This window comes from Ursus arctos, unplaced genomic scaffold, assembly GCF_023065955.2.
Source record: "Ursus arctos isolate Adak ecotype North America unplaced genomic scaffold, UrsArc2.0 scaffold_16, whole genome shotgun sequence".
Classification (NCBI taxonomy): domain Eukaryota; kingdom Metazoa; phylum Chordata; class Mammalia; order Carnivora; family Ursidae; genus Ursus; species Ursus arctos.
Window position 1 is genome coordinate 40,996,770 of NW_026622830.1, and position 17,150 is coordinate 41,013,919.

Sequence of the window (17,150 nt, forward strand, 5' to 3'; positions counted from 1 at the left end):
AGACACACTTGCCATTTGAGCTACTCTGCATTGGCCGATACTGTCAGTGACCCCGCCTGAAGGCAAGGCAGCTGGGAAATGTAGGACATCTAATGGAATACTTGACGAGCATTGGGGAGAGCTCGACATGCTCTTAAAATGTATTACGCACCGATTTACATGGCCACCTCTCTTCACGGATAGTACTGTGAACAGTATTACAAACTAGCTGTCACCCATGTGACCACAAGCTATTCTAAAAATCTTAATAGTTATTAATAAAATACTAGTGTATTGTATTTACCATGGTTCATTGTAAAAACAATGTTTAAATGTGTCTATGATCTAATACTTCTCAAAACCAATTAGTAAAATCTTAAGAGAGGCTGTGACCAAAAACAGACAGTGAAGGTATAAGGTCCAAAGACTGAGGTTGTGACAAACCGAGATGCTGCTTTTCTATATTTAAGCTCAAAACTGACTTCCAAAAGATTGAGTTAAAACTGATCATTCTTATAGTGTTATTACTGTACTGTCATTGTTAATTTCGACTTACAATTAGTAAGAGTGGTTTTCATGTAATCAATGCCTTTCATTGGCTGGACTGAAAACCACATACTACAGAAACTTTGGGAAACATAGTTCAGCATTTTAGATTTAGAGAGGGAAATGCTTAATTGGGGAATTGGTGCTCTCATAGCCACAGTAAGTTCTTGCATGCAAAGAGTTTAATTTGATAGAAATTTCTGAAAATCAAAATGCCAAGATTAAAGACAGTGGTTGTGAGAGCGAATGAGGGGTTCTAAAAACTCTGAGAGTTTGAAATAACAGCAGCACAGAATGTGTCCTGGACCAAGGAAGATGATTTGGCTGCAGCCAGCTGGGTGGTTCTCTGTCTCCAAAGAAGGACTGAGTCAACAGAAAAGGTGGGGAGAGGGACCAACACTCAGCATGTGGGAGCTTACAAAAATGGAGAAACGGGGGAACAAAAGTTGCTGGATGGGATCTGGAGGTGTTAAGGGTAGGGAAACACACAGGCTTGGTATAAAGGGGAATTCCAGTCTCTGAAGAGCTGAAGTCTAATGAGCACAGAGCCCAGTGCATGGGAAGCCACCCCTGGTCAACACCACCCACCTGCCAATGGTCAGATTCCATGCCCACCCACAGCCTCCTAAGCCTTATTTGGCTTCCCAAGGACATTAACACCAGGAGAGGGGATAACAAGCACAAGGGATACCAGTACCTGGATCTCTCCGGAGAAAGATCCCCTCTTTCCATTGCAAATTAAGTAGTTCTTAAGTTCTTCCACTAGTCTCTTATCTATTTAGTTGCCAAGAGACCCTTTCCTTGAGTTCAAAAAACTCCAGTTGAAAGTTGAATTTGCTTGTGGATTCATAAGGGACCAGGAATCAACGTTTAACCTGAGGGAAGTTCTCCAAGCCAGCCTGCCAGCCTCATTTTCCTCTTAGAAGAATCTCACTGCTTTGAACCTGGGGTAGAATGAACTGAGGGTGAGAAATGCATGTGGCCCAAAGAGATGAAGACTTTGTATTGCTAAATTCATGTTCGCACTACCTGGGTTGGGGTGGGTTGGGGGTGATTGGAAATCTCAGACCACAGAGTTTTAAATGCCTCAACAGCCAATGAGTCTGGGAATTCCTTTGGTTGGATGTTAACTGACACTGATTTCCACCATGGAGACCTCAGACCAACCTGCCCTCGCCATCCCAAGTGTGGGTGACCCACCTCACAGCGGGTCAAAGATGTCCCTCTGTACCCAAGAGAATCCGCACTGGCTACTCCAATCTGGACAGAAGGCAGAGGCTGCAACTTGGTTTTTTTCCCCTCTGGAGCTGCTGACTGACCACAGGTGACAGATAAGCCAGCTAGGCAGCTCCTGATTGCATGAATCCAAGTTTGCAAGCGAAGGGGTGGTGTGACTAGTGAGGGTAGCGGCACAGCAGAGTTATTGTCCGGGGATGTATCTCATGGAAGAACATACATCTCAACTCAAAAGCCCTGTTTGTTTGAATAAAATATAAGCCAGTGTGGGGTTTTTGTGGCATTTATTTGCTTTCGTCCAAGTATGAGAAATTGAAGTCAAGCATTGGTACTAATCAAGGTATCTGAACGACATCCTTTATCATCAACGTGCCAGATGTCATGAGTTTTGAGATGACTCCGTTCACCAACAACACCCCAACTACAAACCTATGGTACAAAAGTTGCAGGAAAACTAGATTCTAATGGTTGCTTGGAGATGTCTTCTTATAAGATTTAAGTCAAGGAGAGACCTAAATGGAACTTTCCAATATGAAAGGGAAAGGAAGAAACGAGTAGAGATGCCAGGTTAGAAATGTCTTCTGATATGTAAATTTATTTTATAATAGACCCCGTTGGAGCATGTCCTATCTCGGGGCTCAGCAAACTACACTCCAGAGACCTAATCCAGCCTTCTGTTTTTATAAATACACTTGTATTGCAAACAGTCATGCCTGTGGGCTTTCGTACTGTAGTATTTTAGCATGTTTTCATGCTAAAGCAGCAGGGTGGAGTAGTCCTAACAGAGGCTGTACAGCCTATAATCTGGCCCTTTGTAGAAAACGCTTGCCAATCTAGCTCCTTGGCCTGGCCCGGAGGTCACCTGTAGACCGTTTCCACACACGCCGAGGATGCTCTCTCTGCTGGGGGTGTTCTCTGACTGCAGAGATGCACCGGACCTGATGGGCAACAGGCAGAAGTGTCGGGAATCAAGGCCCCGGGCCTGGGGCCACCCGTACCTGTGGAAGGATGGGAGCTGGTGCATACATATCCCAGCTTCCTCACCTCCTGTTGGGACAGTTTGAAGGTTTTCTACCTGGTCTCTTCAGGGGTTCCCAGTGGGATGGAGCCCAGGTGCCCACACAGTGGCTGGCCGGTTAATGCAGCCTGTGTTGGTGTCTCCCTTCCCTGCCTCACACCTTTTCCTGCACCAGTCAGGAGGGAGGAATCCCACCCATGATGTTAACAGGAAAGAGTGACCTAAGCACCATAAAGTGAGTATGAAGATGTGTGACCTACTTAATTAGAAAGGCAAAGAGAACACTAAAGAACACGGACCAAGTAGTCTAATACATGCAAGTCGGGGGCTCACTGTGAAGGGGAAGGAAGCTCTCTGGGACCATGGTGGGGTCCCTGGGAGGGGCACCACCCACCCAACTCCCCCACATGCCCAGAGCTGGTGCGTGAGTGCAGGTGCACGGCCTGGAAGGCCCAGACCTCTGAAGAGGGGTGTCAACTGCTTGCTGCAAGCATGTCTGGGGGGACTGTAATGAGGCCGGTTCTGCAAATTTTGGAAAAGTTGAAAACTGGATACGGCAGCTGCCACGGGAAGGAATGGCTGCTGCGGGGGGATGAGGACAAACAAGAAGGAGCAGGTCCCCTCCCCCTCCTGCAGCCTTTCCCTCCTCTGCTCCCAGGGAGACACTGGCAAAGCAAGGACACGGGCGCAGGGTCCAGCCCTGGCACCGGAGTGTGGGGAGGGCAGGCTTGTAGCTAGGGGACAGGTGCTTCCTAATAGCACTCTGAGTTCCTGTGATCACGGCTCTAATACCACGTGCATCCAGGACCCTGCATAGGGTCTGCTTTGGGATCTCTGAGGTTGCACGTGACAAAACCCAACTCTAACTAATGGAAACAAATAAGCAGCACGTCCAAAGCATGTGGAGTAGCTCTCAGAACTCAAGGAAAGTCGGAAGAACCAGGCTAAACGAGCCTAGGAAAGGGATAGAGAGATAGGAGCAACCCCAGGGAGAGGGAGACACAGACGGAATGAGTGGGGAGAGCATCAGAATGCCCCTATCGCTGGCCAGCTCCAGAATTTCCAGCCTCAGTTTTATTGGGCTCGGATTGCCAATTCCAACAGTGAGTCTGGTTTGAGACACTTGCCCACCCCACAGCCAGAGGAAGGCAGGATGTCTTGACAGTCTGATCAAGGCTGTACCCAGTGTAGGAGGAGCCGCTCCTCAGTACAGTCGGGCCGCCCCCTGAGGAGTGGGGCTTGTTGCTGGGCACATGCCGAGCAAGCAGGTGTCTTAGGTTGGGTCCTCCCAGAAGCTAAGTCTGAAACAAGGTCAAGCTGTTTATTGGAAAGGAGCTTCTAGATACAGGGAGCAGGAAAATAAGACAGGGATGGAAGGAGACTGATTCGGGGCATATGGGTGAGTGGGTTTCTCTGTGGTATCTGAAGCTCGCTGGGGAGAGTGCAGAATACCTGAGTTATCCCAATGGAGGGGAGAGAGCTGGGCGATTTGGGCACCAGGTCCTGTCCATCCTGGTTGAGGGCTGCTCCCGAGAGCACGAAGGTCAAGTGCTCCCAGCCTGCCAGGTCAGGTGTGTAGACTTCCTATGACCACAGCAGCCGCTAAGGCAGACTCGCATGTGCTTGGCATGAGAAACTTGAGGAAGTAGGCGTGAACTAGAACAGCAAGGGTCAGGGGATCTGGGGGATCAGCACCCAGCTCACAGGACAGCAGTGACTGGTCACTGACTCAAATGCTGGGTGAATGGGAGGAGTGGGCGGCTGGGATTCAGCTTCTTTATGGGGGAGGCAGCTTCGGGAGACTCTCAGCCCTGGACTTGAGGCTGAGTCAGAGAAGAGGAGGCTGGGACCAGACTCACGGTTAGGACCAGCCACCTGCAGTGCTGGCATTTAGGTACCTTGGGGCTTGTCGAAGCTCTGGTGTCCTCTTGTCATTGAGGCTACAGGGAGGCCTGCTCTGAGTCCCCATGTTTACTGACAAGGAATGCTGTGTATAAAAGTGAAGGTTTTGTTTCCAGAGATCTCAGGGAGAGGGGTAAGCTAGAACGTGAACCCATACTGCAGCTCCCTGGGGAAAACAGAACCAAGCAGGGTAAGTGGAGAGAAGCAGGTAAGAAAAGAGCAAGCAGGGTTCTAGGGGACTGGAGACAACTAGCCCAGTTAGACCCCAAAGTGCCTATTGCAGACAGCCCCACATTTCACATGGTGAGCCTGGCTTGCAGTTGAGGCGAGGCTGCCAGGAAATGGTGTTTTCTTGGTGCCTGCCTCCCTCTTGGACCTCACCTCCTCCATTGTCCCTCTACAGTCCCTTTTATTTCTCCTCCTTGAACAGGTTAAGTCCATTCCTGCCCCAGGGCCTTTGCACTTGGAGTTCCTCTCCCTGAAATGCTCTTCCCGCATCCCTGCACATGACTGGCCCACCTTGCCATTCAGATCACATGTCACCTCATTTATGGGGTCTTTGCTTGACCATCCAATCCAAAGTAGACCCCTCGTCATTCTTACACATCGCCCTGTTGGTTCCCTTCCTAGTATCATCTCCCCGATGTTCTTAGTTATCTGCCTGCTTGTGCATTTCCTTCCTCCCCATGGCAGAATGTCCTGTCTGTGAGAGCAGAACCACATCTGATTTTCTCTACTGTCTCCCCAGTGCTCAGAACCATGCGTGGCACAGAACAGGCCCCCAATGCATTTTTGATGATGGACTAAATATAATATAAAAATAAGCTTTCTTTGCAAAAAGATGCCCTTGCCTTTTAAAATATGAACTGAACATACAGTCCACACAATAAAAAGACTTAATGGGGAAGAGATAAAGTCTTCAGTGGTTGTGATGTTGAATATAATATGCACCCTGATTCCAAATTCCTAGTACATTCTGGGCTCTGGCTAATGGTTTCCATCATTCTCTCTTATGCTTTTAAATTATAAATATTTCAAAAATGTGCAGTGGAGTGGGTCCTCCATTCATCTTTTGGAAAGAACAACAAAAGCATTTTTCTTTCTTGAAGTTAAAACCTCAAAGGAATTCAAAACAACGTTTTTTAATGCTCCAAATAGATAGGAAAGGTGACTCTTTAGTATTCTTTCTATTATTCATAACAAAGAAATAATAGCATGTAATTTACGACTCCATCAATTTTCTCGAATAACGTGTCACTGTCTTGCCAGATGCTTTTGTTTAGGCAGATGCAATAATCCATTTAAGCACATTTATGCAGTGCCCTTACGAGCATCCACACAGGGAAGGAGCAATTTCTCAACTGGTATAAGTGAAAAAAAAAAGGTGGGGGGGGGGCACTGTTAGTAGAAAAACAGATGCCTAGAGGGAACATAGAAGTTTTTGTAAAGATTGTAGTTTGAGGGCGCCTGGGTGGCTCAATTGGTTAGATGTCTGCCTTCAGCTCAGGTCATGATCCCAGGGTCTTGGGATGGAGCCCCGCACCCCATCTTGCATCGCTCCTTGCTCAGCAAGGAGACTGCTCCTTCCTCTCCCTCTGCCCCTCCCCCAGCTTGTGCTCTCTCTCGCTCTCAAATAAATAAATAAAATCTTTATAAAAAAATTTGTAGTTTAAAGTAATTTGTTTCCTAGCATGTGACACAGTTAAGTACCTGAGTGCTCACATGCGTGTCTGCGTGCATGTGTGTGCAAGAGAGCGTGCAAACACATGTGTATTATGGTATACTACATTACGGTCATTGAGATCATTGAAAAACCTGAGAAATCTCCCCTCATCGGCACGGCATGCTGTCTGGCACACAGTATATGCTTCATAAATGCTGGTTGGACTAATCAACTCAGTAACTCCTCCACAAGGAACTACGCGATGACATATGATTCTGCTTTTTGAAACCTGACCTAGGATCGCAACTTCTGAGTGAGAACATTTTCAGTAACTCAGACACAAGGACACTGGGTACACAGGCTGGGGCAGCTGGCACTGGGGTCCCACTTTGCTCCTTGCAAGCCTTTACCATTGCCAAGTATTTCCATGCCTGGGGTCCAAACACCCGCACCCGTACTTCTGCACGTGTGGGTGTTCTCGGCCCCCGAAGCGAGCGCCCCGGGAGAAGCCGTGCCCACTGGCGGACAGAAGTAGGTGGATGGAGAGCCCAGCTCCCTCATCAACTCTGAGGCATGTGTTCTACTCCGCTTCCAGGATCCCTCGGGGTGACGGAGCTCCGTGTGCCCCTAGCACGAGCTGATCTGGTAGCACACGCGTCTTACTGGCTGCCTTGCTGTCCCCGTCTCCCTCTGGCATTCTCCTCCTGGCTCTTCCTGGGATCACACCCCAAAGAAACTATGCTCCAATCCTTGCTTCAGGATCAGCTTCTCGGGGAACCTGAACCTGGACAGACACCTTTCATCAGGTACCTCCAACAGAACCCTCGTGCACGTGAGCATGTGTTTGTACTTAAAATGCAACAAAAAGCCACGAATGCATCAACATGTGTGAAGGCCGGATACTCCCTGACCCTCTAATGTGTCTCTCAACGACCCATGAGGAAAAGCCTGCCTCTTCCCTTAAAGGAGCTGGGTTTGATGGCCCTTGAACATGACACATCCCTGTGCTGAGCATGGCTGACCCACCTACACTCCCGAGGCCCCTGTTAATTAGACAAAGGGTGTGCGAGCAAAGAAAACTTTTTAATTAAGGCTTCATTGGCAATGTCGGACGGGCCAACTATGGTCTAATCCAAACAAGGAACCCTCACTCTTATCCTGTGTTCTAAAATATCAAAGCACTTCCCCTACAGTGGCCCCAAAGACACTGTCTCCCATGGAGCCCAGGCATTTTAAGAGCTCTTCTCTCACGATTTCTTCTTGTTTGCCTTTGTCTTCTCAATCATGGTCTCCACAATGACAGCTGTTTCTTCATACGTCTGAATGCTCTCCGTTGAAAACTTCTCGATGGACTCCATCACCTCCACCTTCTCATATGCCAAAGTCCTGGGGGCACTTCTCTCCCGCGGGCTGCTGCTCCTAGCCCCATGCCCCTCAGATCCACCCTGACCGACCCCAGGCCTTTGAGACGGGGGTGGAGATGGTCCCTCCGGACCAGGGGTGACCACGGGACAGGGCTTCCTGGACACCTCATCCTCCTTCTGGTCCTCCTGTTTCTCCCCAGGCCCTTTCAGTCCTTCAGCACTAATCTCATCCTCCTTGTCAGCAGTGTGCTGGTCGGGTGGCTGTCCACCTTCTTTCCCCGGAAGATCCCCCTGTCCGTTCTCCAGCAGTGGCCCGGGCTGCTCAGGAGAGGGCTCCGCAGGGCCGTCACGACGCAGAGAGCCGTCCTCAATGGAAATGACCACTCCACCTTTGGCTGGGATGGAGGACGAACAGAACCCAGGGTCCACATAACTGGCATCCCCAGAGACTAGCACGTACCGCCCTTTGGTGTAGAGGTCAGCGGGGGGCTCAGGTTCTTTGGGGCTTTTCACTTTCTCCTTGACCTTCTTGAATAGTTTCCCAAAGGCTTTGCTTATCTGCCCTCCATCTGGCACATCCTCCGGAACCCCTTCTGGGGTTGGGGGACTTGCTTCATGACCTCGTGATTCAAGCTGGGATTCACCTTCTTCTTCAGGAACCACCTGAACCAGCTTTGTGTCTTCTGGACCCTGCAGGGGTATGTCTTCCAGACTTTCGTCAGCTTTGTCTTTAGCTATAATCTCCTTTTTCCTTGGAATGTTCTTGGGGAGACCTTTTTGTCTTGGTTTTGCTGTTGTTATATCCTGCACAGCTCTAGTGAGATCTAAAAAAAAGGAGGGGGAGGCAGGAGGGAGCATAAGTCAAGTTCGTCAATGAAAGAAGAAGAAAACGTATTCGTTGAAAAATAGGCTGTCTTGGAGACCAGTGGCTAGCACTGGGGTAGAGTTTACCATACACAGGGCAAGATGCCTGGGTCTGACTCACAGCATCCATGACCCACATCAAGGTCCCACCTCTGCAACCAGCTGTATGACTTTGGAAAGGTCGCTTGACCCCTCTGGGCTTGCAGAGGGGGAGGGAAGGTGCCGCCTGTTCTGACACTCACAGTGCCCATCACACTGGGTACAACTTCCTGACACTCGGTGTCCCCACCGCAGCCCCTGTGGAGCTCATGACCAATACTAGTCAGTGGAGCTCATTCTACAGAGTCGTCTTCGCCTTGCACTTTTCCAAAGGAGAGACTGCAGAGCTGCCTGGATCTCTAACGTGTTCTGGATGGCTTTGGGCGCGGGAATCAAACTGGTCTCCCTTGCTCCACACTCATCTCAAGCTAAATAAATACAAACACCCCTCAGGCGGCATCCCCTTCCTCCTGAGCAAGAAGAGGAGGCAATTATTAAATTCAGAAATAACAGGAATCTTGGGCTGCCTGGGTGGCTCTGTTGCTTAAGTGACTGGCTATTTGCTTTGGCTCAGGTCATGATCTCAGGGTCCTGGGATCGAGCCCCACATCAGGCTCCATGCTCAGCCAGAGTCTGTGAGGATTCTCTCTCCCTCTGCCCCCTCCCCGCCCCTTTCTCTCTCTAAAATAAATAAATAAAATCTTGAAAGAAAAAAAGAAAGAATAGGAATCCCCTGTTCTCAACATCTTCATTTCTTCAGACCAGCCAAAAGGAAAAATGGAAAGTTCAAGAAAACTTACACAATCTCACCTCTCCTCGTCCATGAGGCTTTTCAACCTAATCTGCATGCTGATTTCTTTTTTAACTTTTTCATCTCAAAGGGCTTCTGCATGCCCTCTGTCCATGAACTAGAGGACCGACGGACAAAGCAAAGGCATCTAGCGTGGGGTGACTCAGAGCGCTGAGTGAACGGGGAATGTCAGAAATGAGCCGTGAAGCCACAGTGAGGAAGGGACACGTCAAGGAAGCCTGCTGGGGGCAGGTATGCGGGCAGGGGGTGCCTGCAGGAGCTGCTATGGACTTTCAGGGCCCAGCGCAAGAGGAAAACGGGGGGCCCCTGTTCAAAATCATTAAGGATTTCAAGACCGGGACAGTAGAGCACTAAGCCAAGTGCGGGTACGGGGCCCTGGGTGTGGCTGAGTGCTTCTAGAGCCAGCCCCGGGACGGCTGCCCTCTCCTCCACGTTCTAACTCTGAAACCCCATTTCTACGAACCCCTCTGAGCTTTCTGAGGGACCTGGATTTGAAGGCACTATAGGTATGAGCAATCGACAGCACGATCTTCTCTTCTCCCAAAACACCGTGTTTGTTCAGCGCTGGGGAGATTTCGCCGTGAGGTAACATCTCCCACGCGCGTGACACCAACCCCAGAGGACCAAATGTTAACGACGGAAGCCGTGCTTGCCAGCCGAGCCAGTTCCGCTCAGCGGTGAACGGAAGAGAAACGCGTGGTAGCTGAGCGTCTACTGTGCCCCAGATACTGATTAAGCACTTTTGCACAGCAGAGCTCATTTCGTTTACTGACGTGCACACTGAATTATATTTTCTCCCCAGCGAAATGCTTCAGGTCTGAGGATGCCATTCCCAAGGTGGTGTAGGCCCCCATCTGATTTTTCTCCTTGTAAACTTTCTGGCTCAGTCACTCAGCACCTGAGGGAGTGTATCCGAGAGGGAGAGAGGACCTCACACAAAACATTTAATTTCTAGATGGACCAGAAGGAAGCATGAACGCTAAGTTCAGGACGAAAGCCATTTGATTTTTTTCCCCCTGCTTTTCTATGATGGAAAATAGCAGAAGCCAGGATTGGGGAGCATTACCTTTCCCACCAAGCCAAGAGCTGAGAGAGGTTCCATGGCTTGGGGTGAACAGGGTGACGGGAGTTTCAATGAAGGCCGAGCTCAGCCTGGAGAAAGAACCAAAAAGGGGATGGTCACCATCTTTAATTCATCGAACCAAAGAGACAGTCGGGGGTAAGAGTGACTCTCTAATGTGAACAAAAATGAGGAAACCTTTCTCTGTATCAGACTATTCGGGAACCACATATGTATTTATACACTAGACGAGGATGGGAAGGATTTCTTTGAGCTCAGGTCATCAACTATGAAACACACATATAGGAGAGTTGTAAAATGGGGATTTCTTATAATTTAAAGATGCCATTTCTCTGTTGAACAGAGTTTTTGTTTTTGTTTTTAATAAAGGAATAGCCAGCCCAGGGTGAAGTATTTAGGGCCACCAGGATATGATATCTTCAACTCTTTTTTTAAAAAAATAATATGCATTATAGAAATAGAAAAAAAACTGATAAAGCAATGGAGATAAAATGTAAACAAGTGCCAAGATCTATAAAGAACTTCTCAAACTCAATACATGGGAAACAAATAATCAAATCAAAAAATGGGCAGAAGATATGAACAGACACTTTTCCAATGAAGACATATAAATGGCTAACAGACACATGAAAAAATGTTCAAAATCATTAGCCATCAGGGAAATTCAAATCAAAACCACACTGAGATACCACCTTACACCAGTTAGAATGGCAAAAATTGACAAGGCAGGAAATAACAAATGTTGGAGAGGATGTGGAGAAAGGGGATCCCTCTTACACTGTTGGTGGGTGCAAGTTGGTACAGGCACTTTGGAAAACAGTGTGGAGGTCCCTTAAAAAGTTAAAAATTGAGCTACCCTATGACCCAGCCATTGCACTACTGGGTATTTACCCCAGAGATACAGACATAGTGAAGAGAAGGGTCATATGCACCCCAATGTTTACAGCAGCATTGTCCACAATAGCTAAATCGTGGAAGGAGCTGAGATGCCCTTCAACAGACGAATGGATTGAGAAGATGTGGTCCATATGTACAATGGAATATTACTCAGCCATCAGAAAGAACGATTTCTCAACATTTGCAGCAACATGGACAGGACTGGAGGAGATAATGCTAAGTGAAATAAGTCAAGCAGAGAAAGACAATTTTCATATGGTTTCACTCATTTATGGAACATAAGAAATAGCAGGGAGATCAGTAAGAGAAGGAAGGGAAGAATGAAGGGGGGTAAACAGAAGGGGGAATGAACCACGAGAGACTGTGGGCTCTGGGAAACAAACTGAGGGCTTCAGAGGGGAGGGGGTGGCGGACTGGGATAGGCCGGTGATGGGTAGTAAGGCGGGCATGTATTGCATGGAGCACTGGGTGTTATACGCAAACAATGAATCATGGAACACTACATCAAAAACTAAGGATGTACTGTATGGTGACTAACATAACATAATAAAAAATTTTTTTAAAAATGTAAACAAGTGGCGAGTCTGAGAAAACAGTGTTCAGGGATTCCATGTTCTACACTTGTAACATTTCTATCAACTTGAAATTAGAACTCATGAGCAAACTAACAAAAGGGCTCTCTGATGACCTTTTTGTGAAGCCTTGCCTCCAAAACAAAAATTTTCACACAGTCACTGAAGTGCCAGTTCAAGATTTATTTTCATGTGTCCATAAAGCATTCACTGTGACATAAATACAATTTAGGATTGTGCAACAATCCACTGACCATAACTAGAGAAAGAAAAAGAAAATCTTGCTTCCTCTGCTAAACATTTGAGCACTCGCAGCCAAGACAGAGCATCCAGAGAGAAGGAAAGAAGCGCTCCTGGTGGAGTAATACTGGGTGCTTCTCTTTTAATTCAATCTAAACCCCCAAATCAGCAAGACTGAATCAAAGAATCACAACGTAATAAAGAGTGAGAGTCCTTCTTTGAGGTAACTTCTCGGAGCCCCTGGATTGCTCTCCGAATGATATCTACAGATGTGAGCGTGGACACAGACACAGATACAGATGACAGAGGTGTAGATCTACATAATACAGATGCAGACAGAGATAGAGATGCACATGTACCTGACACAGGTGTGCAGGAAGATGATGTCGGTGCAGGCGTAAGTGTGCAATACTTGAGATGACCTAGATCTAGATGACGCAGGTGTAGATGAGAAATAGGGGTAGGTAAACGTATAGGTGACGAAGATGTAGATGGCGAAGATGTAAGTGTGCATGGTATAGAAGTAGATGATGTAGGTGTAGATGACAGAGATGATGGAGATAACGTAGATGTAGGTGTAGATGATGTAGGTGTAGATGACAGAGATGATGGAGAGAACGTAGATGTAGGGTAGATGATGTAGGTGTAGATGACAGAGATGATGGAGATAATGTAGATGTAGGTGTAGATGATGTAGGTGTAGATGACAGAGATGATGGAGATAACGTAGATGTAGGGATAGATGATGTAGGTGTAGATGACAGAGATGATGGAGACAATGTAGATGTAGGTGTAGATGATGTAGGTGTAGATGACAGAGATGATGGAGATAACGTAGATGTAGGGATAGATGATGTAGGTGTAGATGACAGAGATGATGGAGATAACGTAGATGTAGGGTAGATGATGTAGGTGTAGATGACAGGGATGATGGAGATAACGTAGATGTAGGGATAGGTGTAGATGACAGAGATGATGGAGATAACGTAGATGTAGGGACAGATGATGTAGGTGTAGATGACAGAGATGATGGAGATAACGTAGATGTAGGTGTAGATGATGTAGGTGTAGATGACAGAGATGATGGAGATAACGTAGATGTAGGGATAGATGATGTAGGTGTAGATGACAGAGATGATGGAGATAACGTAGATGTAGGGATAGATGATGTAGGTGTAGATGAGAGAGATGATGGAGATAATGTAGATGTAGGTGTAGATGATGTAGGTGTAGATGACAGAGATGATGGAGATAACGTAGATGTAGGGATAGGTGTAGATGACAGAGATGATGGAGATAACGTAGATGTAGGGACAGATGATGTAGGTGTAGATGACAGAGATGATGGAGATAACGTAGATGTAGGTGTAGATGATGTAGGTGTAGATGACAGAGATGATGGAGATAACGTAGATGTAGGGATAGATGATGTAGGTGTAGATGACAGAGATGATGGAGATAACGTAGATGTAGGGATAGATGATGTAGGTGTAGATGAGAGAGATGATGGAGATAATGTAGATGTAGGTGTAGATGATGTAGGTGTAGATGACAGAGATGATGGAGATAACGTAGATGTAGGTGTAGATGATGTAGGTGTAGATGACAGAGATGATGGAGATAACGTAGATGTAGGTGTAGATGATGTAGGTGTAGATGACAGATGATGGAGAGAACGTAGATGTAGGTGTAGATGATGCAGGTGTAGATGACAGAGATGATGGAGATAACGTAGATGTAGGTGTAGATGATGCAGGTGTAGATGACAGAGATGATGGAGATAACGTAGATGTAGGGATAGATGATGTAGGTGTAGATGACAGAGATGATGGAGATAACGTAGATGTAGGTGTAGATGATGTAGGTGTAGATGACAGAGATGATGGAGATAACGTAGATGTAGGGATAGATGATGTAGGTGTAGATGACAGAGATGATGGAGATAACGTAGATGTAGGTGTAGATGATGTAGGTGTAGATGACAGAGATGATGGAGATAACGTAGATGTAGGTGTAGATGATGTAGGTGTAGATGACAGAGATGATGGAGATAACGTAGATGTAGGTGTAGATGATGTAGGTGTAGATGACAGAGATGATTGAGATAACGTAGATGTAGGTGTAGATGATGTAGGTGTAGATGACAGAGATGATGGAGATAACGTAGATGTAGGTGTAGATGATGTAGGTGTAGATGACAGAGATGATGGAGATAATGTAGATGTAGGGATAGGTGTAGGTGTAGATGTAGAGGAAGTTGCCACAGATGCAGATGACATAGAGGTAGATGATGGAGATAACACAGCTTTAAGTGTAGATGTACATGTTCATGTGAATGATGTGGACGTAGACGCAGATGTAAGTGTAGGTGTCAGTACATCTGGGTCACGGAGAGTGATGATGAAGACTGTGGGTGTAGATGATACAGACATAGAGAGATTGAGACAGGGAGAGAGGATAGGGATAGGGAATTCGGGATAGGAGATAAAGGTAGGGGACAGGGAATAGAGATAGGGATGGGGTAGGGGGTAGGGGATAGGGATTAGAGGTGCGGATAGGGATAGAGATAAATTCTCAGGTATCCTGAAGTTAAAGGAGCTCAAGTCACAGCTCCATTATGAGCAAGATCACCCAGTGCACCAACAGCTGCACTCCTGGCCCAACCAAGTGATGAAAACAGTGACAGTAGCAGCAGTAACACCACCAATACCTCTGAGCACATGTTGAGGGCCAGGCACTGTGCTAGACACCTCACCTGCGGCATCTCCTTACATACTCCTGGTCATCCTACCGGCTAACACACTGATGTCCCCAGAGGCTTGTGGAGCCAAAAGCGACCTTCTCCGTGAGGTCTACTTAAAATGGCAAACACTCCCACCATTGCCCCCTGGCCACGCCCTCTCTCCTGTCACCAGGTACCCCATGGTGCTTGTCCTCTGTTCCAAAGTCATCCATCAGCTGCCTCCCCAACTAGGATTCCAGCTCCACGAGGTCACAGGGGTGTGCTGTCTCCCCTGCCCCGTCCCCACCACCTGGAGCTGCGCCTGGCACACGGGAAGCCCTCCATGAGGCCCTGTGAAAGAAGCAAGTGGCCCGGACGGGGAGAGGGGCGCAGTCTCGGGGCGGGACCCGTCTGTGACCACACCTGTTGCCTTCATTCTCAATGATCCGATGGTACCGCTCCAGCTCATTCTTTAGCGTCTGCTGGGCGACCACCAGCTGCCGGCAGTCGTAGGAAGACCTCTCCAGGCTCCTCTCGGCCTCCTCAATCTCCTTCCGCAGGGTTTCAATCTGTTCGTTGTAGAGCTGAATCTCGTCGTCGTAACACTCGTGGGCATCTTTAATAGCTTGTTCCAGGGCCGCGGTCTGTGGGCAAAGACACAGCTGTGAGGAGAGCCATCCCACCTCTCCCTGAAACGCAGGCTTGGAAGGGAGAACCGGGGCGAAGGTACCCCGTTTTGTTTTGGCTTTGCTCCTTTGTTTCTCCACCAGTGTCACTGTCGGCGATGAATCACTTTGGAATCCTGGAGCCAGAAAGGAACCCGGACGCTAGCTAGCCCCAGCCCCCTCGGAAATCCGCCCTTAACGGAGCCGTCCCCGAAGACAGTCTGAGGATGGCAAATGCAGAAAATGAAAAGAAAACTGCTGTCCCTGGGATAAAATGTACAATTCGAATAAAGTGTATTATTCATGTTCCGAGTTAGCATAAATCTGACAGCCAAAAATTAAACAAAAAGAAGCACACATACTAAACAGATAAGATGCTATTTTTACTAAAGTGATGAAGTCGGGGGGGGTGTCCCTTGTTCTTATTTAATCACTATGACGCTTTACTTTTGTCCTGGTTTCTGATTAGTAGTTATATGCTTGGGCAGCTCACGTGTGGGCGCACACTTGTGTTTACATAAAACGACTTTAGGGTTATCCTAGTTACATACTAATGCAGGGCAAGTCAAAATTATGGTAGGAAAATAGAAATACGATAGACTATAAGGTGGACTTACATTCACTTCAAGGGCTTCTAACACTGCACAAAGAGCCATGTGTGTACTTATTTACAAGCTTAGTATTTGTGTAGTCATGACTCTTGTGCAATCTCATTTTCCCAAATAGAAAAGAATTCACCACGCATTATCTGTCCTCAAAACAAAATGAAACAAACAGACCAAAAGCCACTTCAACCTAGAACAGCACATCCGGCAATTGAATGCGAACCACCCAAGGATGCTGTGAAGCTGCAGATCCGGACTCAGCAGGTCTGGGTGAGGCCAGAGGTCTACAAGTCCAACCACTTCCCACATGATGCTAAGGGCGCTGGTCTCTGGACCACACAGGGAGCCGCGGGGGGCTGGACAGGTACCTGAGTTCAGCTTCACATATGTCTGCTACAAGGCATTTCACGCATGCAGCCAAATGTGCATACTGGACAATCTAGAGGATGATTTTTCCTGATTCCTCACTTTATATACAGGTGTGGCCGTGGAACAGTGACGTTTTCTAAGTGAGGACACTTGAAAACCTAGCTTACAAAGGTTTTCGGGAATGTGTCTGTCGTATCAAGAAAGAAGGAAGGAAGGAAAGAAAAAAAGAAGGAACAAAGGAAGGAGAGGAGAAAGAAAAGGAAGGAAGGAGGGAGGGACAGAAGGAAGGAAGAAAGGAGGGTGGTAGGGAGGGAAGGGAGATGGGAAGAAAGGAAGGAAGGAGGGAAAGAAGGGGTACATTTACTCCACACTTTGGGAAGTCATCTGCCAGCCCATGTCGTCCCCCTTGTCTGATGTCTGTGCCATCTCACTTACAGAGGGGTCCCAGCTGCAGCATGACCCCACTCTCCTGACCAGAGCTACAGAACCAGGGCTGGGCCAGACACAGACTAGCCTATCACATGCTTCCTCTCCAGGGAATTTGGAAAAGGAGCTCAGAAATAGCAGCAAGCTCCTG

The 17,150-nt window shown here is 47.5% G+C and overlaps 1 protein-coding gene across 1 annotated transcript in view; it reads right to left on the reverse strand.

Annotated features, from left to right (window-relative positions):
- Positions 1 to 7,417: 7,417 nt before the first annotated feature.
- The window catches only part of BFSP1 (beaded filament structural protein 1), a 41,295-nt gene continuing 31,562 nt past the window's right edge, over positions 7,418 to 17,150 (reverse strand). Inside the window, exons 6-8 of the mRNA XM_044385609.3 lie at positions 15,358 to 15,578; positions 10,489 to 10,574; positions 7,418 to 8,532 (exon numbers count right to left, since the gene is read on the reverse strand). Coding sequence (XP_044241544.2) covers positions 7,592 to 8,532; positions 10,489 to 10,574; positions 15,358 to 15,578 — 1,248 coding nt within the window. The 3' untranslated portion in view covers positions 7,418 to 7,591. The remainder of the gene's footprint in view (positions 8,533 to 10,488; positions 10,575 to 15,357; positions 15,579 to 17,150) is intronic.